General features: G+C 38.1%; 1 protein-coding gene across 6 annotated transcripts in view; it reads left to right on the top strand.

Moving 5' to 3' along the window:
• Positions 1–26,590, top strand: part of LOC115917879 (transcriptional regulator Erg-like) — a 91,557-nt gene that overhangs the window by 22,593 nt on the left and 42,374 nt on the right. For 5 of the 6 annotated variants that reach the window (XM_011674541.2, XM_011674534.2, XM_030978228.1 and 2 more), the window contains exons 4-6: positions 4,936–5,013; positions 5,728–5,814; positions 6,351–6,422. In XM_011674541.2, coding sequence (XP_011672843.1) covers positions 4,936–5,013; positions 5,728–5,814; positions 6,351–6,422 — 237 coding nt within the window. The remainder of the gene's footprint in view (positions 1–4,935; positions 5,014–5,727; positions 5,815–6,350; positions 6,423–26,590) is intronic. The other variant, XM_030978230.1, reaches the window with a different exon arrangement.

Genomic DNA, 26,590 nt, shown 5'->3' on the forward strand with positions numbered 1-26,590 from the left:
ACATTTAGTTCACAATGCCAGCTGAAGAAATTCGTAATAACTAAGGATGACTTTTGATATATTTTGAAGGATTTCAAAATTGAAAAGGAGGTTTGTATTGCATAATAACTCATATGTATTTAAAGCACTTTCTAGGCGTTTTATCGCCTTCAAAAACGGTCACAACACGGGACTCTACCATTAAGAAGATTGTTAAATATACATGTATAAGCATATCAATTTATTTTTAAAAGCCATGACAGCTTAAAAAAACACTAAATCACCATGTTCTTATCCCTTCCCCTCTTTCGATATTCGTCTCTACAAGACTGTACCATCATTTTTCCTTTCTGCAGATATATAAAGAACGATAACTTCATTCATTTCGTAAAGCTTTACGATAAAATTGAGAGAAATAATATTATAATATATTTTTTAATTTAAGGGGGACGCCCCTTCTCTTAGCTTCCCCTATTCCCCTTCGCTTGAGGGATACGCCATTCACCTGTTTCTTCGTGTTTTCCAAGTGTCCGCGAACGCTCTAATTGACCCTATAGCTCAGCGCTCTTAATTAGGAAGCCGCTTATCGGAACTCGGTAATCATAATCCTTCATAGGGGTACCTATCTTGACAACAAGGGGTTAAAGAAAAAGTTGAGATCTGGTAAAAATTGAAAGTTTATGAGCTTTCTCATCTTTTGAAAGGTCAGAACAATAATATTTGTTGAAGATTAACCATGGAAGAAACATCCGTTCTAAAGGATTGCCCTGCAAATGCCCTCATATTCAAAAGATTACTCGAAATGGCTAAAAGACTTGGATCAAACTCTCCTTCCACATGCTTGTACAGTCCCATATTTTGGTGTGTGTATAGTAAATGTAACATCTAGCAAGTTTTGATCAATTTCTTATAATTTGGATGATTCTAAAACTTCACAGTCCACACCTGTTCTCATGTAATACATAATTAACCTTTCTCTAATGCTTCCAGACAATTCTTTTTCATAATGTAATCGTGTAACCAGAATTCAACTTTAACCTTAAAGGAGGATGGATGGGAGGGGGGGGGGGGGGTAGAGGAGGGGGCAGATCATTGAGTTCTTCCTCTGTTTCGTCTTCGCCTGCCTTTGTCTTTTCTGGGTAACTGTCGCTCATGCTGCTTTCTTCAGTGACATTTAACCGTGTATATCAGAGTCCCCTGTTTATATTTATTGTCACTTTCCGTTTCCTTTCCTTCCTCTTGTTCTATTCTTCAAATGTCCTCGTTCTCTTTCTCGCTCTTTCCCTCTCTCCTTCTCTCTCTCTCTCTCTCTCTCTCTAATGTAATTGTCACTTTTCCCCGTTTCCTTCCTTTTCCATTGAATTTCTCTTTTTGAAAAATGCTGTTTTTCTGTTTCTTCCTCTTTCACGTTTCGATGTATTAACAACGATTTCCTTACCGTCCATTTACATCAATAAGTTCCACGAATAAGAATTTTAAAAGCAGTAAATTTTGGGTTTAAATCCACATGACTTTTCATGATTTATGGCTTAGCGTCGACCTACACACAACAATGTAAGCTCACAACCAAGCAGATGGCTTATTTTCCCAACTTTAACACCCTCAACTCAAACCACCCTGATTAAAGATTCCATGCGATTAAACGTTACCCCAATGCTGTCCACATTTTTTCTCTTACAAAATACACATTGACATGTATACAATTTTAGGGGCATTTCCATAACTGAACAGAAACAGCAGTTGTTATTACCGGTTTAATTAAGAGATGAAAAAGCGAAAGTTTCAGGAAAAACAAGATGGCGTCTAGCTAAACCGGACGTCGTGTATCTCTCTGCATGTAAGCCCGGCCCAAATCCCCCTAGCCTTACCGTACGTGTCACGAACGCAATTAAGGGATCTATCGGGACGATGCCTCGTAATACAAGCTTCGCTAACAAGCTACTTCCCTCCCACTTCTTAAGGAGAAAGAAGGTTAAGTTCTGGTTAGGGCGAAAAAGAATATTGGTGAGCTTATTAATTTTTCCCCAGGGATGAAATACCATAGGATCATAACACCCTTGAAATGCCTCATAGTTTCAAATATGAATACTAGTAGTAATGGTTTAACTCTTTTGGACCAAATAAGGATGTCAAATTGTCCTCTAGTCCCATGTACCCGCATCGTTGTGCAGTGCCTGCTACTCTTTGTGATTTTCTCCAAGACTGATTAAAAGTTACTTGTCATTTTGCTAATTCCAAACAAATTTACAATAATTATGCAATATCGTTCTTTTGTTCTGAAAAATCGACGTTTTCACAAAACCTCTAATCAGTTAATTATACAACGGCATTTGGTGACCATAACTGACTTTATCTTTAAACCCCACAAGGGTACTCAAAAACAGGGGGAGATTTACGGTAGAGCCTCGAAGACAAGTTAGATTGCCCTTCGTTGCGCAAGACGAGTATGTGGCATGTTCAGAGAGAAAACTATACCCTTTTATTTTTTTCACCAGGGTCGAGTTCTGGATACAGTTCTTATGAAACTTTCGTGCCTCAATCTTTCGCCATCCACCCTGTCAGTGCTGTTGCAAGGCAGGAATGACAATGCTACAATACGTTATTATAAACACGATTAACATTACAAATTCATAGCAACAGGATCACGTTGTAAATCAACTAATGTCTCTGAAAGTCATCCTATAATGACACTTTGAAACAAGTAAAAACGAACAAAACATATATAAATTAATAAACTGACTATCAAGTTAAATAATCATAACATATAATACGCTATAATATACAGAGTATTTAAGTATTATATATTTTTGGCAATCCATCCGTTTTTTTGTTTTTCATTTTTGAGGGAGTCTTTTGAAAGTGGGAAGTGTACAGCTTTGAAGCAGAGAACCAACCTATATAGCAGGTGACACATAGATGGCGCTCTACTGCTTAGCTCTAAAAACGTTTGTCTTGTACGATCACGCTGGAGCATTCCGAATGATTGAACAACATGAATATTCGGTAACAATCAGGCAGGCAAACAATTCAAAACATTACATGCGTCAGACATCTTTTAAAAAACGATTGCAAGATTTGTTATAATCTTTGGATAAAATTCATGTGAGGTTTAGATATCAGAACACATTATGCTACAATATTGCCGATAGCACACAACTCAATTTCAAAAATTGGGTGCTTTACTTTCTATACCAATGAACTGCTTTTTATAATCAACATCTGAACAAAGTGTTTCAGTTATACCGTAGATGGCAGCCTTGCTTTAAAAGTCGAACCGTGATCACAATAATGAAGTCCATCAGACCTTATCCGTTAAATGTTTGAAGGATGGTTCTTGAATGTTGTTATTAAAAAAATGGAATAGAAAGAAGAGGCTTTTAGTAATTTGATGGCTTCCAACAATTAATTACAAATGTATTTCTCTACATGAAAATCCAAAGGCAGACTCATAATATCATAAAACATATGGCAGCCGTAATATAATATGCCTCGATTTACATCCAAACACACGGCCTTTCATAAAAAACAAGCAAGCACTCATGTTAAAATTATTACAAATTGCGACATTTTGCGACAATGTTTGAACATCAGTCTGACGCCCACATATTTATGACCTTGTTTCATTGGCTTCAGCGACAGTCATTTGAATTCTATGAAGCTAAGGGGCAAGAGCAATCGCTAACATAAGGGGGAATACCTTTAAGTGAAGGAGGTGTCATAAAAAGTGGACCTTACCCCCAATAACTTCTCCGGAGTAGAAGTGGCCTTTCTCCGACGAAATTTGTATTAATCGCATTCTTTGAGAGGTTGGCCCTCGAGTAGCGGCGCTATCGAACGTCTCCCTCCCCCTCTCTTATGGTTAGAAATTAATTGATATGACTTACATCACAATCTCGTCTCTCGTCGCTTATTGAGAAGGGAGGGAAAAAACGCGCGCTCAAATCAAAATTACACGCGCTTCTTTCTTGTTAAAAGGATAAATCTCGATGACTTTTTTACTTGACAGATGAATCGATTTCAGAGCAGAGTGTGTGGGAGAAGTTCATAAAGTTCATGTTTAACCTGACATGCTATTACATGGGTATCTATCAAAGAAAATCAAATTTGGTGTGTTGAGATGACCGAGGGTTTAATTTCCTTTGCATATTAAGAGAGAGGGCTGTATTTTTATTTCTAATCTTGCTTTGATTTGTTCGTTTGTTTTATCTTGTTTTATGTTTACCTGTAAAAAGATGACACATTCATCAAACAGTCACAGCTAGATTATGTTTACTTAATTTTGTTCATGCTTTAGCGCTTGATATTTCAAATTTCTACATTGATCTCTTGCTTTAACCAGACTGTTGCAATCAGAATCTGTTTGCTATTATTGACTTAATATTAATTAATTTAATAATTATACAACTATACTTGCATACTGTTGGCAAAAATACAGCCTTCACATGAATATCAATGTCTTCAATCATTATATTTAGATAATAAAAATTACCATTTCATATTCTCAGTAACCATATTTAAAGCTCTTTGGTTTGAAATGCAAAACAGACTTGACAAATTAATCGGAGCTTCGAACCTTTCTCGTTGGAATAAAAAATATAATATTTCAATGTTTTGTTGACAGAATTATATTTTGTAATCTATGAATATTCTCTCATTAGATTCGAAGCTTTGAACTACAAGTAAGTCTCAGTGTATTGGGTGGTAATTGTCACGTGATCATGCTGATATTCTCTTGCTCTTTTGCTCTGCAACTTTAATTTTCTTTTTCAATTAATTTATGATAATTAATCGTAGTATGGGCTTTTACTAGATGAAGAATAAGTCAATTACAAAAAAGTACGAAACTAGCTGATTCAAATTTCCCTCGTTAAGTCGTTATACCCGACCAATTATAGATGGACCTTTTGATTTCATACTCATCTATAATTTTACAATTTTTGTCTAAATTTTCTGCAGCTCCACTGCCTAATCTAACGTCAGATGATATAGACAAAGCGCTGCAGCCCAGCCCGAGGAACCCACCCTCCTCTCAAGGTACGTAGGTCATCGCACATGCGCAATATATAACATATTAGCCCCGGGGGTCATTAGACATCCGCAGTAGATTAACCTGAACATCATCATGACTATTTATATAAAAAAGAGTAAAAATTGAAATGGATAATTATGAAAGAACAAAAATTAGATCGATTTGTGACACGGTTAATGGAGGTCAACAGCCATGCGCAGAGAAAACTCCAAGAACAAACAAATGTTCTGCCAAGATCCTCAGAGCTGATAGAATGTCTTACAATACTTGAATTCCATCGAGTTCATTAAAAACCCACCCCATTTCTGTAAAACATCCCTGCTGCGCTTTTTTATCGATACATTAGGGGAATGCCAAATGTAAAGATGTTTCAAATATTTATAACGTAACTGGGGAAATTTGGAATCAGTTAGTATTTTGGATTTTGGAGTTATCACATTAGAATCCTTATCTATTATTTTACATTATTGGGGAATATGGAATGTTTCTTCTTCTTCTTCTTCTTCTTAATCTTCTTCCTCATTATATTCTTATTTCTTCTTCTTCTTCTCCGTCTTCTTCTCCTCCTCCTCCACCTTTGTCTTCCTTTTCTTCTTGGTTGTCGATTTCTTTTGTCTTGATCGCCCTCAATTTTCTAAAATAAGTTTTAATTTCCATCTCCATGTCACTTTATTTTACTCTCCCTTTCAATTATCTCCCATCCTTATTCCCATCTGCAGGTTATACACCAGGGGCCAAGAGCAATCTGGATGACAACAAATACAACACTGCAGACCATCAGACCACTCTGGACACGAATCCATCAGGTATGTACGAGCACGCCCTCTCTCGACGTTTGCTATATATATATATATATAAGAAAATTAGAGATTGGAGGAAGATGGGAGGAGGAGAAGGGGGGGGGGGGGGGGGGGGCGGAATCAAAACAAATAGTAATAATGATGATGATGATGATAATAATAATAGTATTAATAATAACCGTATGATAATATTATATGACTAATGATATATTAAGATTTATAATACATAACCAGAAAGAAATAGAGGAAGAAATAAAAGAAGAAAAAGAAGAAGAAGAAGAAGAAGAAGAAGACAAATCAATAGAAATAAGTGAAAAGAGAGAGAGAGAGAGAGAGAGAGAGAGAGAGAGAGAAAGAGAGGGCGGGGGGGGGGGGAGAGAATGGATGAAGGATTGAGGATGGAAAGTTCATGGTATATCAAACTTAGCTTGACAGCAATAATTTTGACTCTGGTGATAGACCTGTCATCAGAATACGTAACGTTTTTATTATCACCAACATATTGAAGTAATTTCCATCTTCCTCCATATTTTTGTTCGTAGGTGGGTCAGCCTTTCCTTATCCTCCTTCCACTACTACCACTGTTGACAGTGTTCACCGCATGCCTCGCACAGGTAAAACGATAAAACAATTCAAAATAACAATTCAACTGATGGTACTACTAACACCACTTTTGTTTTAAACAAGTAACTAATCAAATAACTAATCAAAGCGCTTCAGAGTATAATGTACCCGTGTCATTGGATTAGATTGCATTGCTTACGATTCTCCACTGATACACTCTCCACTCCCCTTGCAGGACATGCGATCAGTTTACAGGTGTGTGCATTTTTTCGCATCCTACGTGATGCGCGCGCATTAAACACCTGGGTGGAGAGTGGCAGAGGAGAGAAAATGTTTCGTTTGACACCTCTTATTATTATCATTTTTGTATTTTGCTGTGCCTGTGCTCTAAAACACGACATTCATCACAGGGAAGTGAAGAAACCGCCCAAGTATAGTTTCTGACTGCTTTCCGTGTATGGATTGGATCTGATTTCACCTGTGGCGTTTTGCATAGAAAAGCAGACAGAGAAAGAGTGACTTATACCTTGTATTTGACAACATTGATGCTCATCCTGCAGCACTTTGAATAGGTTCGAACCCATACCCCTCAATTTCCATAACCGTGTACTTACCACTGAGCCACATGGGATATTTTTTTCCAACCACGATATTATTGTGTGCATTAAAACTAAAGTTATGGGTCGAACGTTATGATTCTTGAATGATCTTTTTAATTTTTTACTGATTGAATATGTTTCCAAGACTCTTTCATTATGGCAATACGGCACAATTGGTTTACTTCGTAAGCAGTTAGTTTCTCGTGACAGACTATCCAATTTCAGATAGCCTACTTTAGAAAATCAATATAATTTCTATGATATCTTTTGAAGAAAAAAAATGATAACGAGAAATGACTCGGTTCAAACATAATATTATCTCTGTCTACAGATGATGTTTGTAGCGCTGCGTGAGAAACCGTCTTATTGGGTCTTCTCAATTGCCGTATTAAAAAGATGATCTTAATATTGTCTTATCAAGAGGCTTCCGTGCTTTCAAAATGAAATTAAGATTACCCCGGCTCGGCGTCAATTAACCAAAATTATCCCGCTACTCTCCAAAAGGAAATTCTTTACACAGAGCTTGGACAGGAAACTGGATAAGAAAAGGGGTTCTTTTAGTTGAGATCGGGCCTGTCAATGGTATGTGTGTCTAAGACGGGAGGCAGTCAATACGAAAAGCTTAGCTTTGCCACGCGCGTGAATTGTGTAAGTTGTGATTATTAAAAAGTTGAGCCTAAGTCGGAAGCAAATCGTTTCAGTGGCCGTACGGTTTTTCAAACAGAGGAAGAAAAGACGGGAAAGCGAGAATCGTGAATAGGATTGGAGAGTTTAGCTTTGTCGATTGAGGTGGGGATTTGGTCACTATTATGTTTTCTCCCCTTTTTTTCTTCTCTCGCTCGATTTAGAGCCAAACATTGTGGGGGTATTGTATCGGCCACGCGCCGACTTAATTGGCCGACGGAGCCCCGTGCAAGTGGCGAGAGCACCCCGCTCCAGGAGAGAGGGCTAAGCAAATACTAATAAAGACCTGAACTCGGGCATGGATCATGCGCTTGGCCTCAATGTCCCAGCTCAATGTTAGGTTTACTCTTAATATCGGGGTACTCGAGGAGAAAACCTAGCTAAAGCACGTTGCTTCCTTCATTAACCGAGCATTTCTTACAATATTTTATTCATGGCACTCTCTAGAAAATGCGCAACACTTATGTAAATCTCATATTTTGAACATGCCCTGCAGAGACCCTCAACAACATAATTATCGAGGGCATTCATGTCTACATTTCAAAAAGAAAATTGGGGTGGTTTTGATCAGTGACAATTTTTATCTCCGTGAATTTAATTAAAACAATTATCGTAATTCATGTCGTCATTTCATTTTGCATCTAACATGATTAAAAGGTTGGGGCGGTCTCTCCGAAACTTGCGCTTGTGTAAGCCTTATAAGAAAATTCCGATTTTTTTTTTTCAAGTTATAACACGAGTAGAATATTTAACCAACTAGAAGGAGGAGGAGGGATCGGGAGGAGCTAGGAGAAGGATGTTTGGCTGTACAACTTTCACATTTCAAAGTTGTATGGAAAAGGGGGAAACACGAAGCTTAATAGCGATGGCAAATGTAATTTCTCAGTATTCAGATAATCACGCCATGTAAATCCCAACAAACACGACAAACCTCGTGCAAATGGTCTAATTGAAATGACGCCCCTATACAAGATATCCTATTGAAACAAAATAGAGAAGTATGCTGATGAAAGCGAGGACATCATTGAGAGGCCATCTCCTGTAGATGGGTAAGGATTCTCTTACACGAAGAAGTTCAAGAAAAGTCTGAGGAGAGGGACAATATCAGAGAAAGGAAGGAGAAGAAGACGAATAAGAAGGAAAAAATCTTTTATTAAGAGCCGAACGGGAGGTAGGGTTACACATACGCGATGCCGCCGGAAATACGCCTGATTTGGCGGTAGCAAAAGGGGACAGAAAGACAGAGCGAGAGAGAACAAAATTAAAGAGAGAAAACGAGAGAGATAGAAATAGAAAGATAGATAGATAGACATATAATTTATATAGGTATAAAGATAAACATATATTTAGATAGATAGATAGATAGATACAAAATACGTATACTTATAGATACATAAATAGATTGATTGATTAATAGATTGATAGATTGATAGATTGATAGATGGATAGATGGATAGATTGATAGATTGATAGATGGATAGATTAATAGATGGTTAGATTGATAGATGGATAGATTGATAGATGGATAGATTGATAGATGGATAGATTGATAGATGGATAGATTAAAAGATTAATAGATGGATAGATTGATAGATGGATAGATTGATAGATTGATAGATTGATAGATTGATAGATGGATAGGTTGATAGATTGATAGATGGATAGATTGATAGATGGATAGATTGATAGATGGATAGATTGATAGATGGATAGATTGATAGATGGATAGATTGATAGATTGATAGATGGATAGATTGATAGATGGATATATTGATAGATTGATAGATTGATAGATGGATAGATTGATAGATTGATAGATTGATAGATGGATAGATTAATAGATTGATAGATGGATAGATTGATAGATTGATAGATTGATAGATTGATAGATGGATAGATGGATAGATTGATAGATTGATAGATGGATAGATTGATAGATTGATAGATTGATAGATTGATAGATTGATGGATAATAGATTAATAGATTTAAATGGGCGGACAGAATGGCAAAAAGTTGGGTGAGGATGTTAAAGTGAGAAAGAGAGGTTGCTGTAAGAGGTAAATCGAAAGGTTATTTGTCCAGACAGAAAGAAAGAAAGAAGGAAAGAAGTTAGTAAAGATATATATATATATATATATATATATATATTGGTAGAGAGAAAGAAAGATAGATGGATAGGTATCTAAATAGAGAGATACATAGACAAGAGTAAAACGAAGCAAAAAGTAGAGATAAGAGCTGATTGATACATCAATATCTTGATTGAGAAAGGGATAGACTGATTGAAGGAGAGAGAGGGGAAATGGGGGACGGGGGACGCGGGAGGAAAGAAATTATGTATATATGTATATATAATGAATGAAACAACTTTTAAATCATTATTGTGATATTACCGTGATGGAGGATTATCCAAATGGATTTTTTTGGGTTATATTTATATATAATATTGTATATAGATAGATGAGAGAGAGAGAGAGAGAGAGAGAGAGAGAGAGGGAGAGAGAAATAGCCAATTGAAAACAGCTAAAGTCAGAGATAAAAGGTAGCTGAATATCAATACAATAAAGGGGAAGGGACAGACAAAGACAATGAGATAGATTGAGAAAGAGAGGTAGAGAGAGAGAGAGAGAGAGAGGGAGGAGGAGGAGGAAAAAAGGGGGGGGGGGGGGCAGGCAGGGGGAGATAAATACAGGGGTTGAACGATTTCAATTCCCTTCACTTAACTCTTCGTCCAGCCTCCATCTCTCGATCGGTGATGAGGCGACGTTGGTGTAAAGAGAGCGGGAAATGGCGCGAAAATTTAACACCGATACTCCTCAACGGTATCGGGTTTGCCTTGTCGTCTGCCGTCGGTCGTTGCTTCACGTAACCGATGGTCCAACGGTCCAACAACGATGACCAAATGACCAAGGATAGCTCAATCACTTTTAAAAAAAGTGATATCAGTGCTGAGTGGTCACTTGAATCGTCTCCATTCCAACATCTATGATGGATAAAAGAAACAAACAAAGAAATTCAGATGAATGAGATCTGAAGGCATTCTTCAAAGAGCCGTGAAATTACATACTTACATCTTGCCATGTTAAGGCATTTAAGAAATGTTATGTATCAGAGAGGAAGTGTCAATGTAATCATCGCATTATTGGACCGCATGTTGAGATAATTATTTTAGTTGTTAAAAACGTTTAACTCATTTATTCTGTGTTGTTCTCAAATATTTAACTTGAGCTACAACATTTCCTTCCCAACAATCATCGCCTGTCCGGTACTTTGCTCTAGCTCGTCTTTAAAATGGCGCAACAAACATGACCATGATGACAAAGGGAATTTTAACGCAATCCCTTGATTAACAAAGTTTATCGGATCAACTTCGCTCGGTGAACATTATCCGAGTATTAAAGCAATTAGCATGGAAGTCAACTTTGCGTCCTAGATTTTTCATCTTAATTTATTCCGCCACCCTTACACCGACAGGAACTTTGTTAACTGAGTCCATTAATCAAACTTGTAAATAAGACAATTATGTCAAAATAAATTTGTTCTCGTATCAATCAAAGTATCGTTGTTTTTTCCAAAATTAGACAAGAGAGAATGAGAGGGGGTAAAAAACAACACCAACAGGTTCTTGGCGAAGATCGACGGCAAGGGATGCGGTTGGGCGGGCTTACTCGGGGCGGGCTTCGGGGAGGAGATCGAAGGAAGGAAACTACCCTTTAAGAATTGATTGCGGAAAATTTGAGCACTTTCCAACATCCTTCCTTTTACCGGTTCGATATAACGACTGAGGGCGTTTTAGGCAACGGGGGATGCATAAATGAGGGGGGGGGGTGAGGATGAGATGATGTGAGTTGGGATAAAAGAGAGCGCACGTTTTTTTCCTAAGCCTGTCGGGGTTAGCGAGAGAGATGGAAGCCCGTTCAAGACTTCAGTGATTGAAAATGAGTGAAGAATCACCCTAGTAGGGATCGCGCCCCTAAAAAGCATGGAAAACACATCTTAGAGAGAATAATGAATTGGTGATAAAGACAAAAAGGCCCATTTTCGGCGAGCACTAAACGAAATGACGGCGCAGAGGAGATGGGAAGACTGTCGCGCGTACATGTTCGATCGAGTTGTGTTTGTACTCCTATTAAGTTACCGAAGAGATGTAGTTTGCGCCCTGCTAGTCAAGTATTTGCCGTGGTGTCCCGGCACGGCTAATAGTAGCGCTAATGGAAAAGAAGACGAGTCGCACGGCGTCCAAGTCCGCCACACTGCCTTGATGTCGAATTTGCAAGTCAAAATTGAGTCCCGTAAGTAGACGAGGGTCAACCCTAAGACCTTAGAACAAATAAAGGGTATTGGATGATGATCACGGGAGAAAAGGGGAGAAGAGAGGCGAAGAAGAAGAAAGAAGGGGAGAGGAGTCGGTGAAGGAGGAGAGGGGGAAGAGGACGAGGTTTATTGATTATCGCGAGACGTTGAAGTCCCGATGCGGTGGGGGCCGCCCGCTTCTTAGCGTTACTCATTGCTCGAAGAAAAGAAAAAAAGTTACGTGCCTTTTAGCATTTGATGAATGCCCTCTGAAAATGGGACTTCATTATTGACTCGAGAAAACATGACAGTCGGTGATCATTTCAGTGTCTCCTACAGACAAGGTGCAAATAGTGACATTATAAAAGGAGGACCGAGGAAGGAAAAGAAGTCAACAGGGGGTTCTTAAAGTCTTAACCCGATAAACGGAGAAAAGAAATCGTACACTCTTGCGCTACAAGCATTAACTGAATCAACTTCTATTATAAAGACTTGATTTTAGATGGTAAAGATATAGGCCTAGTTATTAATTCGAATCTCCTGAATGAAGAGGGTAAAGAAGAATTGACAACCTTGCCCCCTCTTTTTTGTTTACTCTATATTACCCTATCCCTTTTATTTATTTGCTCTCTCTCTCTCTCTCTCTCTCTGTCTCTCTCTCTCCCTCTTTCTATCTATTTACACTCCCCAAAACGTCTCCCTCTCTCCCCTCTCTTTTTTCCTTCTATCTGTATTATTGTATCAAAACATGCTTTTTGCAAACCCTAATGACGTTTTTCTTCTCTCTCACCCCCCAAAACTTCTATATCATTCTCACACTCCTTTCAATGCCCTCTCCATTTAACATTTCATCTCTCTCTGTCTCTCTGTCTCTCTCTGTCTGTCTCTGTCTCTCTCTCTCTCCCTTTCTGTTTCTCCCTCTCAATCATTCTTTTACACCTTCGCTAGATACTGTTACAAATATAACGCTTATCAGCTCAAGATATTATGAATAGAATGACTTCAGCGCTTAGAGGTTGCAAGGAGCGTGAGGGGTAAAAACAAAAGAACATTAGCGCAATTAACATCCATTGTGAGTGGGGTATGATGGATGGATGCACTCCTGAGGGGTGTAAGGTCTTTGCTTGGTGGTTCGGCTGGTCCTACAGAACACCCATCATGGATGATGAATGTGCTAATTTCTACGTGATCTCACTGGTTTATAAGTCACTGTTAATACGCCTTGAATGAACTTGAGCAATGTTTGAACAGTGTTCCCAGTCTCCTTTGCGATTGAGTTTTAATTAGCACGTTTGCTCAGACGAAGGGGCAGAGACAAAGTGAAAGCGGAGTTGAAATTGGTGTTTGATAAGAAACAGAGAGTGAAAGAACGAGAAGTATGTCATGTTTTAAATTACAAATGCTAGAAGCATCCCTAAGAACAAAGGAACAGAGTCTTACACTCGTAACTTTCATGGGGAGGGTCAAATTAGTCGAGGATGAAAGGATATCGAGGGTGAAAATGATTATGTTTGGCGGTAAAGGTTAGCCATAGTTAATGACTTTCGAGAAAAATTAAAAGATCAACGCAAAGTTCAACTAAGAGGAAAAAGAAATCAATTCATGAATATTGAGAATGTTTAAGGGAACCCCAAGTGCAGTTAAGAGGCAATCAGGAACGAGCTTGTGAAGAAGAAAACAAAATCAAACATTGAATTTGAAATATAAGAAGTATTAATTAGACAGTGCGAGCTGAGGGAGGCATTTGATGAAGTGAAATTGATCCAACGGGTCATAATTAAAGGGTTTTCGAGACGAAATGAGGATGCTAATGAATAATTGGACTACATTAGAACACCTTAAGGTATGCGACAGATGGATGAAGAAGTTGAGGGCGTAAGACGAGAATTAATAGATGTCTTGGATGTTCGGAATGTTTTTGTCAGAACAAAGCCCAACCAGTCATGAATAGAGAACATTATTCTCAGTTTCAATATGTATTTTTTTCTTGTTCTTTTAAATGTCTTGTGAAGAGAGGAGAGGGTTGTGATGGCAGCGCGCATCATGAGATCGACTCCAAACGATGACTGTTGGTATCGATAACAGGAAAACGGAAGGAAGCCATCATCTCGCATGCATGGCCGCCATATTGGATAGAGGGCAGTCTCCCTCTCTCGTTTCACGTGCCTTTAGCTCAGGCATCAAACATGCCTCCAAGAACCATCACCCGTTCATTTAACATTCATAACCATTCATTTAGTTTTATGATGTCAAGGTAGTGCCAAATGCTCACATATTATATCGCACGTCCCAACAACCTCGTCCGTCTGTTCACTAATTTCTCCCACATTGCCCTACTTCTCGCTAACCAAGTCCCAGATTCCGCCCCCATCCTCACCGCCTCTCTCCCCGGTCCTCACCCAACCTTTGGTCGTTACTACCGCGCAATTGTTGGTCAATGAAGCTCATTACTTCACCGTTTCCCCGATACGGTGTATGACTTAAGCCAACATGGCTCCGAGCTCGCCCTTTGCCCTCATGTCATGGATGTTAGAACCGAGGCGGAGGCGTTTGAAAAGTCGTCCCCTGAGTCAACCGGGCGAGGAAGTGGAGGACTTGTTCGGCAATCCCCGCACTCGCCCCGGAGCGGCTAATGTAATACAGCCCCACGTATATATATCCATGTATGTGCAGTCTTGTCATCCAGCATATGTTCACAATCTTGGCTGGCCTGTAAGGGAAGCCAAACTGCTCAACAGCCCGACAATAAAGCAAGGATGAGAAAGCAAGACTCAAGTGGTTTGTTGACTATGTAGTGAGCAAACATTTCTCGACTTATCACCATATGGGATTGTTCCTTAAACCGCCAAAGAATCGCATTTCCACCCACGCCCTTCATACCAATTTGCATTTTTATGACATCTTGTAACATACTGCAGTCTTTACAAGAGTAATAAAATGTGGTATTAGGGACATTATCATTTTCTCCCCACTATTTCGTTAATTTTAACTGTCACATGATTTAATGACTACTTATACTTAAATAAATCAGAATCTCGAAAAATATTAATGAAATAGTCATCTTTGTTTTAACACTTGAGAGGTTTATTTTGTAAACTCTTAATTAAAACATAATGTAGGCGTAAATGAATAAAGTTGTATCAATCTCACCACTTCAAACTTTCAAAAAAGACTAGAGCGTAAGATCGTCAACATCAATCAGATTTCAGGGGAGGGGGGGGGGGGGTAGGAGTAGAGAAAGTCAGATTACGCCCCACCCACAATCACATATGCACCCACTCTCTTGCCAAGGTACAATGTCGAAATTTTAGCATTATAAGAATTACCTCTTTTAGTATTGAAAACATTATCACAAACGGGGGGAAATAAAAAATAATTTAACGAACACGGCCGTGAAATTCAGAATTTAGATATCCTTCGTAGTTAGAATTTTACACCATCCTGCTTTTGAGAACTGACGACCAACGTGTTGCTAAATGTACTATTGATCCCCAGATCGATTATGCTAATCACGCCCTGGCCCGGGTTTGATCTCGCTTGAGAGAGGGTAATGTCAATACGGGAGAATATTGAATGAGAGAGAGAGAGAGATGGAAAAAAAAACATAGCAGGTACAATGTAGAGAATATTTAGAGTGAACAAGTGAAATTTAAGAAAAAGAAGGAAGGCAAGGAGAAGAAGGAAAAGAAAAACAAAATAATGAGAAGAGAAGAAGAAGGAAGAAAGGAGATAACCAGAGGAGGGAACAGAAAGAATAAGAGGAATAACGTGATGGACGGTTAAAACACGATGATAATAATAGGCTTTACTCAATATCTGCAAATGGAACATGTCAATATAATCATAATTATCCTTATTATTATAAACAAATTAAAACAAATATATTATTGCTATCATTTTAGTTTGCTTCTTTGTTTGGTCATTTTGCTTTTTTTGTTTTTTTGTTTTACTCGTTTGGTTTGCCTCTCTTTCATACTATCCAGGCTCTCTTACCCACTCCTGCGTTTTCTACAGATTCATAACTATCACGTGACCAAATTGTTGACTATAATAAGTTTAGTACATGCTAACCAACCATACAATGACAGTCATATCAAATATCTAACATTAAAAAGGAACTGAAAGAATTATCTCGTTACCCATACCATTTTAATTGTATTTTCTGACCGTAACGCTCATGTTGATTTTCCATCCATCACTTGATCGCTGTATAACAAATACAGTGATATGAAATAATCCCCCACTTTCCTTTCGATCAATGTCGTTTCCCTCCGCTTCATAGCGCACCGTCTAAATTCTATCCGCCGGAAAAGAGCCGCATCCTAAGCGAATAATATATCGCCCAATATCATAATCTTACTATTGTCTCATCATCCGATTTCTTTTTTTCTCTTTTTGCTTATACGCTGCAATACACCGACGATCACTGGACCTCGCCCGTCTCGGAGCGTGCGCTTCTATTGTTTCGAACGCGCGCGTGGCGAGATACGCGTGGCTGCGTAATCGCTCCCTTTGTCTTAGCCAGGCTTTTGTTAAGCGGACGAGGCACGCGCGCAGCACAATAGCTATGTAGATTTAGATGAGCGCTTTTATTAGCACGGGTTAATCGAAGCTAGCAAGTGCAGAGTTTTTACTACGCCGTGCCAACTGAAGGGGTAAATTTGGATCGCGTAAGATCGATGCAATTTGGCCTTTTTGATAAAAAGATAATTGAGCTATTTTGCTAGCACCTGACTGTTCACTCTGCATTTGTCGACCGGTGTGCAATGGATAAGTGCTTCCGTTGAGCTAAGCAAAAAAGAAAATCGTGAAATAAATGATTTATGCGTGATTTCATATCTCATATCAAATCTTTACAGAATATGAAATACAGGAGCAAACGTAAAAAGATATAAATATAAATTCCAAATCAGATATTAGTTGAAATCAGTTCTTAATAGGATAAAGCAATAAACAAGAACGCCTATTCAAAATGCCTCATAATTATACTAACAAAAGGTGAAAAGGTATGGAAAGAGAAACATGAAATTTTCACAAGATGCAGAGAGTGAATATTCATTAAAAAAAATTGAATAAAAGGTGCTGTGTTGTGCATTCATATACCGCAGAGTGATGCGCAAACTAAAAGATACTTTTACAGTATCCCAAGAAGACAGTGTGACACAAATCATAACGAATTCATAATTTTTATAATAAATACAAAATACTCATACTTAGATGGTGCAGTGACAGTATTCATGCAGTGGTGTGCATTCATCTACCACAGAGTGATGCGTAAATTAAAAGATACTTTTACAGTTTCCCAAGAAGACAGTGTGACACAAATCATAACGAATTCATAATTTTTATAATAAATACAAAATACTCATACTTAGATGGTGCAGTGACAGTAGCTGACTTGATTTAACCTCGCTTTTTCATAAAACTTTTTTTGTCTCGCTCCTCGGCGGACCACCCGTCCATCTATATACTGCCCACAGGTCAGGGGCACTTTAGGCATGCTCGCTTGGCCTCACTCATACCATCCCTCATATCTCATTCTCCCCATTATCTTACTGCCTCTCTCTCTCTCTCTCTCTCTCTCTCTCCATCTCCCCCCTCCATCTCCCCCCTTCTCTCTCTCTCTCTCTCTCTCTCCATCTCTCTCTTTCCCTCTTTCCTTACGGCCGCAATCTTCCAAATATATTTCCCTAGCTTTCTCTTCTTCCAAAAAATCACCTGCTTTTTAACTCGTCAATCTTTCATGAGTGAGTGCACTGCCCCACTCCCGGCGCTGCGCCTCATAATCTCTCGCCGCCATCATCCCTATATGAAGTGAACAAAGTATAATAGTAATAAATCTACTGATATCATAAGCAATCTTTATACTAAGTTATCACCCGTCATCTCTCTCTCTCTCTCTCTCTCTCTCTCTCTCTCTTTCTCTCTCTCTTTCTCCCTTTCTCTCTCTGTCTCTTCCTCTCGCTCTCTCTGTCTCTCTCTCCCTCTACCTTATCTCTTTATCTTCTGTAACTGTATGTCTGCCTGTCTTTCTCCCCCACCTGCCTCCCTCTCTTACTCTGCCTATCTATACCTATCCATATTATCTCTCCCTTCCTCTGTTTCTATCTCTATCTCTCTCTATACGTTATTATATCTCTCATCCGGACCCTCCTCCTCTCTCTGCGTCTATCTATGTTATCTCTCCCTCTATTCCCCTCTCTCTCCCTATCTTTTCTACATTCACCTTGCTTAGTAGTAATACCAACTTCACTCTATTTCTCCATCCTCCCACTACCTACCATCGTCTCCCCCATCTCACCCGATGCCACCTCTCAGCTCCTCTCTCAATATCTCCCTCACCGCATCACCAATCGTTAGGAGGTCAGAGAAGATGTAATACATCATTTCTGTGCACCATAGTGACCAAAAATATGAAAGAGTGATGTCCATATCTATCCCCTGTCATTTACTGCCTCGTCCAGCTCCTATCACCCGTCCCAGCGAAGGTCAGCTTTACAGTGAAAAACATAACATTTCCGCAGAGAGACAAAGAAGATGTCATAATACGAGTGACAGAATGAAATATGGATGCTCTTTTTAACCCATTATTGACCAGAAAGATAACGATGCTTTGATCGAGGGTGTACATCAGGGTGGTGTGGTCAGACAGAGTAAGAAAGTGCTGCAAAGCTTGAAGCAATCATGAAGCATCATGTCTGTTGTATAGCGAGTTTTATGCTAACGATAGGTGTGGTAAAATCAAATGCAAATCTCAAGATGGCACCCCACAATCCGATGTGTTTCATTGTTGCCCTTACTATATAAACGAGTTAGAACCCCCTTCGTGCTTTGATGCTTTGCTGTTAGAGGGTCAATCAAGCGCCTTGCATGGCCATAGAAAGTAAAAATCACTGCAAATTCTAAAGTCACTTCTGTTTTCATATGGAAACATGACCAGGATAAGCATTACCAGCATCAATTGTGAAAGAAGCAACATTTTCAATGTACATTTCAATTTTCCCCAAAGTAACTTAATTTCTAGTTGATACTTTGCTAAGGTATGCTACATGACACGACACATGATGTTGGAAAGAGCAAAACTCACTGCAAAGCTTGGAACAGATCCTCTTGTATAAGGACATTTGTTTGTAAGGTTAGGTGAAGAATAATAGGAATGGTAATCGTAAATATCGCAACACGCTCACGAATGTCATTTCACTGATACCACTGAAAAGTAGTTATTTTTAATTGATTAATTTCATGTTACACATCTATTCTGATTTATAACTGATAAAACTGGCAACATTTAGAAGGCGCGTTATCCTTCTCTAAAGATGTTCACGGCGCCTAACATTCCTTTCGTATTCTGAAGCATTTCAGATATACTAAAATATAATTAATATAAGAAAAATACATTACAATGAACAAAAACATTAGTAGTTCATGGAAAAGAATAGTATCTATAGAAAAACAGAGTTGCCAATTTGAACTGAGGAAAGAAATTCTTCCAGTCCTTTAGAATTTTCTTTCTCGACGGGTCAATATGTCACGAGCTTATATCCTCCACCTGGTCGTCCTAGATAAGACGACATGTATTACACCCGATCTATCCCGGACAATAGTGGGTGAAGAAGGAGCGATGGTGTCTTTTGATTAGAGTCAAGAGCGTACTTCGATTTGAAAAACAACATTCTGATACCCCCCTTCTAAACAAATATATTTCAAGGGGAAACAATTCTAAAGTTGTGGCAAATGACATTTCTTTCTGAACCAAGACAATAGAAGATGGGAGAGATAGAGAGAGAGAGAGAGAGAGAAAGAAAAGAGAGAGAGAGAGAGAGAGGGAGAGAGAGAGAGAAAGAAAATGAATTATCTGATTAGAGTCAATATAGATGTCCGATTTGAAATTAAAAAAAAGGTTGTCTCATCATCCCTTGTAAAATATTAGATGGAGAAACAATTCTAAAGGACATGGGAAAATACCATCTCTAAACCGACAAGTAAGGCTTGACCTTGTTTAGGTTTATTTATCATTTCCTTCCTTCTTTTTTTTTTTTTATTTCTCCCCCTCTTCTATATCTTTCCACCAATTTCAAACAACCATAATACAATCAGTGTTTCTTCCCGTATCTTTCTATTTTTATTGAATTATTAAATGTGATGCGTTTCACCTTTTATGGTTCTCTTTGCAGACGTATCATTCATACTCCTGTATCTCCTAACTGTCTATTCAAATATTCTTTTCCTACACCATAAACCTCTTCTTGATATATTTGGATCGATATTGAGTTAGTTCATAGTTTTTAGTTAAGCCACCTTTTGACCTTGACTCCCTGTGAGAAACATATCGTCGATTGCAAGTCCTTCATTCATAACGCCTCAGCTCATGCGAATAGACCCTACGTCCTATGTATTTCTTAAAGGGCTAAGGCATCAAGGATTGGTTAGTCAATCCAGATATTTCTGTTATCTTCTTTCCTCTCTGGTTAATGATATTTTTTTCAGTGATTAACAACTTTTTCTTCCCCGATATTTAAAAAGATTGCTTGATTTTGCCAAAACTTCCGCACTTCGTAAAATACTGTTTTAAGTTTCAAAGAAATACTGTTTTTTTCTTTTGATATGAAATAAATTTAAACATTATTTGAAGTGAAAGCTTCTAAAATGATTTAGTTTCAGTTCGGGTTTGACTTAGATCATTTAATCACGGTTAAATGGCATGCTATCAGCTAAGATCGCGTTTATAATCATGAATGTGATTATATGGCCTAATAAAGAGATGATAACCATTTGTTTCATGATTTTCGGTTGTCACCATACTTGATATTGTAAAGACAAAATGGTCGTTACGTTTTAGTAAATACATACCAACATCAAACGTAACAACAACAAAAATGAAATTACATCGTTTTTTGCAAGTTTCGCGTCATTCAGATGCATGAATTTTCGTTCACGCGCGGCAACTGTTTAGAAATCACTGTGTTACAAGGGCTTTTATCATATTTATCGTCATGATATTCATATAGCTTTTATCGATATAGTCAGAACAAATTCTATAGACAAATTTTCATGACTGTTAACGGGAGGATTGATACTCGTGGAATAATGAATTCCAGTTCCGTTCGAGAATGGTTTACGATTTAAAGTTGTATAGAATAATACCGATATTGCAATCCTTTAACGGTCTTCTGCACGAGATCCGTTCGCGTGTATATGATTGGGCAGGTGCGATTACGATACACCGAGGTCATATCGATTAATCGATTGGAAATCACAGTGCAGATTTCCAGACGATACATAGCGGCTTGGCGGGAATGTTTTGTTGCAACTCTTGTTATTTTCTCGCAATCGTTCGTTGCTCGCAGTCAGTTAATTTCCGCTTTGCTTTTGTACCCAGTAATATATCTTGCGACCCTCGAGTTGCGCTGGATTTCCAGTAGCTATTTTCCTAACTTCTCCCTCTCTCCTTATCCTTTTCTCTTCTCATCTCCCTTTCTCTTATCCTGATTCTACGTCAGGAGTTTATTTGAATTCATACGGCGCTATTCACAATTGAGATGACGGCAGAGCGATCGATACCATGGAAGTATGTCAGGCTTTCAAAGTAAAGGGTATCTTTGTTAGCGTACAGGGTTTTTTTTCGTGGTAGCTCTTTCTCATAAATCTGCTCTTAGAATTGGACAGGAATATTTGAAGGATATCGATAAACACGTGTATTTTATTCGAAAGCGATATAAAGCTTCGTGTAACTACGTTGTTGGCTTTTTCCGACTCAGCCGGGGGGAATAGATTTACATAAACATGCTTCTTGTAAAGCCAGGCCTTCACAATTTCGATTTTATTATAAACATCGACCAAGACGTACGAATGGCAAAATCTGCATTTCGTTTGACTACAGGCTTGGACTTATAGATCATGTAAAATTCCATTTCTCCTGAATAAAATTACATATTTTTACCAATATATAAACCTAAAGATAGGAATTATTACATTTTTGTAACATATGGCATCATGAACCTTTTTTTGGAAACCTAAAATATGTAAAACGCAATATTTTAGTAGTACAGTTCAATATTATAGAAATTGAAGAAAGTACTGAGGGTCTCTTTTTTTCCAAACGAAGAATAAAAGCATATAAAACCACAAAAAGTTCCTTAACCACCTTTAAAATGATGTCATTTGCTGAAGGCTAACTAATCAGACTGCAGTATAAACACACTGTGGGTTTATCTGAGAAAAAGACTCGTTTACTTTTATCAATTTTCGGAAATCCAAACAATCTATTCGTCCCACATAGGCCTATGCTAAAGGCTACCTTCTTTTGTATAGAGGTTACCTTATTATTCACTGTTGACGTACTCATTTAATGTGAATTACAATTTTTGTTAAAGGTTGCTTGATTTATAGAGACTCTTTCATATGAAGTTCATACCAAAGTAAGATAATTCTTAGTGTTTAAAGTACAGATGCTTCCATCTGACTACCTTTGCATAGGGGTATATTTTAAGACTGTTGTGGATTTATATAGAAGAAAGAAGTAAATGGAATAAAATGATTATATGAAACGTAAAAGAAGTCATGCCAAAAAGGATTTTCATGTTTCTTTCCCCCTTTTGGAATACCTTAGAGGCGGGTTTCTTTTGTGGGCCATTTAAAGATAATTCAATCTCATCATTCGGCTCGGGATATTTGTGATTATAGTTGGCACCTGTTTCCTCTTCTGTCTCATTTCATGTAGCCAGCTTCAGATCTAACGAAGATGAAGACTTATTATTTACTTTAGTCTTTCTCATTTCATTGTCTTCTGATTTTGATAGCCACATTTGTGATTCTATTTTAATTTCTATCCCTACTTTTCTATGTCTATTACCCCCTCCTCTTTCCCTCTCTCTCTCTCCCTCTCTCTCCCTCTCTCGCTTTCTTGGTGTATTTAGGTCTAAGGGTCGCTCTCCAGGTACTTATGTAATTATTACCTCTAATACCGTAGTGTAGATAACTCACACCCCACCTCTCCCACCTCTCTCTTTCTCTTTCCAACTCTCTCCATCTCTCTCCATCTCTCATCCTATATAAATAACTGGCACCAATGCGTTAATATACAGCAGGAAAATAGCCAGCTGTGTATTTCTAAGAATATATAATAATATCATCTCTACAATGAACAGCAGTACTCGTTTATTCCAACCATATCTGCACATCATTCTCCTTGTATGGCCAGCTTTCTAGAATGTAATTCTTCAACCCAATGCTTCAACCTATAGGCTTAAATGCTCCCAACGGGTATGTAAACTGACCTTAATCTCTCCATCATCTGCCAAAAAAAAAAAAAGAATTCGAAGAGGGGCGGATCAGGGATATTGCAGAAGAGGGGGCAACACCATTTCTAACATTTGTTATTTAGCAAAAAGCAACACCAACAAACAAACACAGTTAAATGGTTCAACCTCAACAAGAGGCGCGGGCACAATTTCAAACGTAATATGTAGTGAAGATAACAATTATGTCGCTTGGGTTTTAGGAGGGAGGGGGTCGTTGAGCCACCCCTTAAATCCTCCACTGCTCCTCAGAACCTACAGATGATGTGTTGGCATCATGATTCATTAACCTCAATCGGCACACCAGGTTCGATTCTCTCATCTCTACCTACCAGCCAAACTCTCCTCCTTCGCCATCATCACATTAGTCACATCTCCTCTCGTTAAGGCAATCCTCAATCTATCCACCCTCCCTGACATATATATTTAGGCTCCTCCGGTATGCCTACTTTAAAGCACCACCGTACTACTTATAGCTACTTACGCCCTCTATATAGCGAGCATGCCTCATCGGTGGCTGTTGGTTCCCCATGATTCCCTTTTTCTTATGTTAATGGAGAGCTGAGTTGATGAGATAACCACCAGTCAGTGAGCTTGCCGGGTGGTCTTATCCCTCCTGTAAACTAGTACAGACGGCCTTTAAACCTGAAAACGCATCCCAGATAAATGAGCATCTCATGTGGATCATCATCATCTATCTATTGTCAGCGTTGGGCCTTTTATTTAGACTGGACCTAAAATTCATTGTCAGGGTTTCAACGCCTGGTTGCTCTGTATAGTCTGATGCAATAACAAAAAGAGAAAATATTCGGTTGGCTTGGTAACAAATCTCACAGAAGAGATGCAGGTCATTCACAATTTCTATTTGGGTATAATTTTTCGTAAATAGATAAAATATTGAAAGTATTTTTCTACAGTTCAATCAGTAGTTTCGAAAGTCAACATTACTCTTACAAAGAAGCCCCTTTTCTTGTTTCATTATTTACAATTATTTTCCGAAATTATACAATGATATTTGAATTTTCTGCCGACGCTCATAATTTGTTTTCAGTTGCAATAAATTACATTCCTCCCCTCCCTAAAACTGAAGTCTCGTTTGTAATTATGTTTTTAATATGCTCAATGAGAGTTTATTTGCCTCCCCCACTCCGCTTTCCCCTTTCGAAATCACTCAATATGTGCTTCAATATTGGCAATAACTGTCCCATTTATTTCTTCTTCTTTTCCCAGATACAATACATTTGCTCTGAAGGAGGAACGTATTTTTTTAATGAAACATCCCACCGCTCTCACCTTAGAAAAATAAACAGACAAAATAGGACAAAAGCTAAATGAAATAGATAATTAAGGCGCAAAATCAAAGCACGAAATGACAATAAAGAAAAAAATGAAAAATTAAAAAAATGAAAATGAAGCCACAACTCCCTCGTATTCTAATAACGCTCAATAATATATTTTTTGATAGAAATGGAAAAGACAATTAAAGAATGGCAATGTGTATTATGACATCATTGTCAGTGCGATGCAGATAAAAACACGGCACAAGAAGCAAACCATCCACGTTTAACAATGGCATATATTAGTTTTGTTAATTGGATGGTAAAAGTCACGTGGGGTTAGCTTAATTAAAAGCGGACCTGACTCGTGATGGTTCTGTGAGCGTGTACTGATTTTGTTTTTGTGTGCGGGCGTGTGTGTGTGGGTGCGTGTACAATGAACACAATTTATGCATAAGGAATGAGTTGCGGAGTGCTTTTGATCACTCTGTATTGTTTCGATGTCTCTCTCCTCGGTTGCTAGCACGAATCCGTTTATTAGCTTTTCTTGAATTGTTTGGTTTTGAGCGGTAGGCATTATGTAAATAATTGGGTCATTCTTAATGGCCAACTTTGACTTCACAGTTATGAAAGAGTCTTTTTTTCCCATCTAAAACTTGACTTGGTAGATTTGAAGGGCAGTTTCTCATCTTTTAAATCAATGATATGGATGACAGAGAGTGATACAGAACCTCATTAAATGTTCAGAAATGGAAACATTATAGAGAACTGATACTGGGTATAAACATAACGCGACCTTTCTCTATTTTAGATGTTTAGTTATGACACCCCTATTATGATCATTATACCACTGAAAGTTCATCATTAATTACCATACAAATATTTCTACCATATTTCCCGATGCCTATGCTAACAGCAGGTGATTTATACCATACTACTTCGACATCTACCGCTGATAGCCCTACCAGAAACTCTATTTTGATACCACTGTCCTAATTAAAAACCATTGGATTCTTACCATAGTTTTAACATTACATTTTCCTAAGACATTAACCAAAGAGATTACACCATCGGTAATAATTATTACTCTGATTTAGACAAATAATGTTTCTACATCTACGTCTGATACAAATTCCAAATAACTTCAATTGGTACCTTTATCATACCTTTCATGTCACTGAATTTAAAAACCATTGCACAGCTCTTGAAATGTTCTCCTATTGAAAGTTCAACTTACCTAATCAATATTAGAACGACTTTTTAAAATAATACGCTTACATCTACGACCGAAAACAGTATACCGAACACCATATTCGAGTATGATTACTTTATGTATTTCATGATCATCCAACTGATAATATACTTTTGTAATTGGTTTCAGTCACACATATTACACTTAGCCTTTCAATTCTGCTTTTTATCTCCCGATTCGAAGATCTTTCTCTTTTTAATACTTTTAACTTCTTTCTATAATGACAGATACAACTCTTCACTTTTCGCCACATCAAGATTATTGCCCATGATAGATTTCTATATCACGAAATCTATCATCAAAATCAATCATTCCCTAACTTCCGTTATCGTAGAAATGCCCATCCCTTGTCTCTCTTCATCCTTCTTGCTGCCAAAAATATCAATTCCACCAACCCGACCAACGTATCATCTCCATCTTATCCTCTCTCCAAAACTTTTTTTAATTTTGAGACTTCATCATCTTTGGTCTCCATCTGACCTTTCTGTCTCCATTCCTTTATCCAGGGGGTGATCATGTTACCCCGATGGCGGCTCCACCCAGCCGCCGTAAACAGGTTACATTAGACGTTCGAGCCTGATTAGGTGGTGTTAGGCCACGTTCACACATGACGAGATAAACCTCCTCCAAAACCTCGCTCGAGAAGATAAAACGATATAAGAATAACTGCGTGCCACATTCCTCATCTGAAGAAACACATATCACTGAGTACGCGCCTGAAACTTGCTCCAGCAAGAATTGTCCCGGTCTTTTTTCGTCAAAGGTAAAGGGATAGTATTAGGGTTGCAATCGGGTTTTAGGTTAGTTTAAGGGTT

Source organism: Strongylocentrotus purpuratus, unplaced genomic scaffold (genome assembly GCF_000002235.5).
Source record: "Strongylocentrotus purpuratus isolate Spur 01 unplaced genomic scaffold, Spur_5.0 spur5_scaffold_1, whole genome shotgun sequence".
In the NCBI taxonomy this organism is placed as follows: Eukaryota; Metazoa; Echinodermata; class Echinoidea; order Camarodonta; family Strongylocentrotidae; genus Strongylocentrotus; species Strongylocentrotus purpuratus.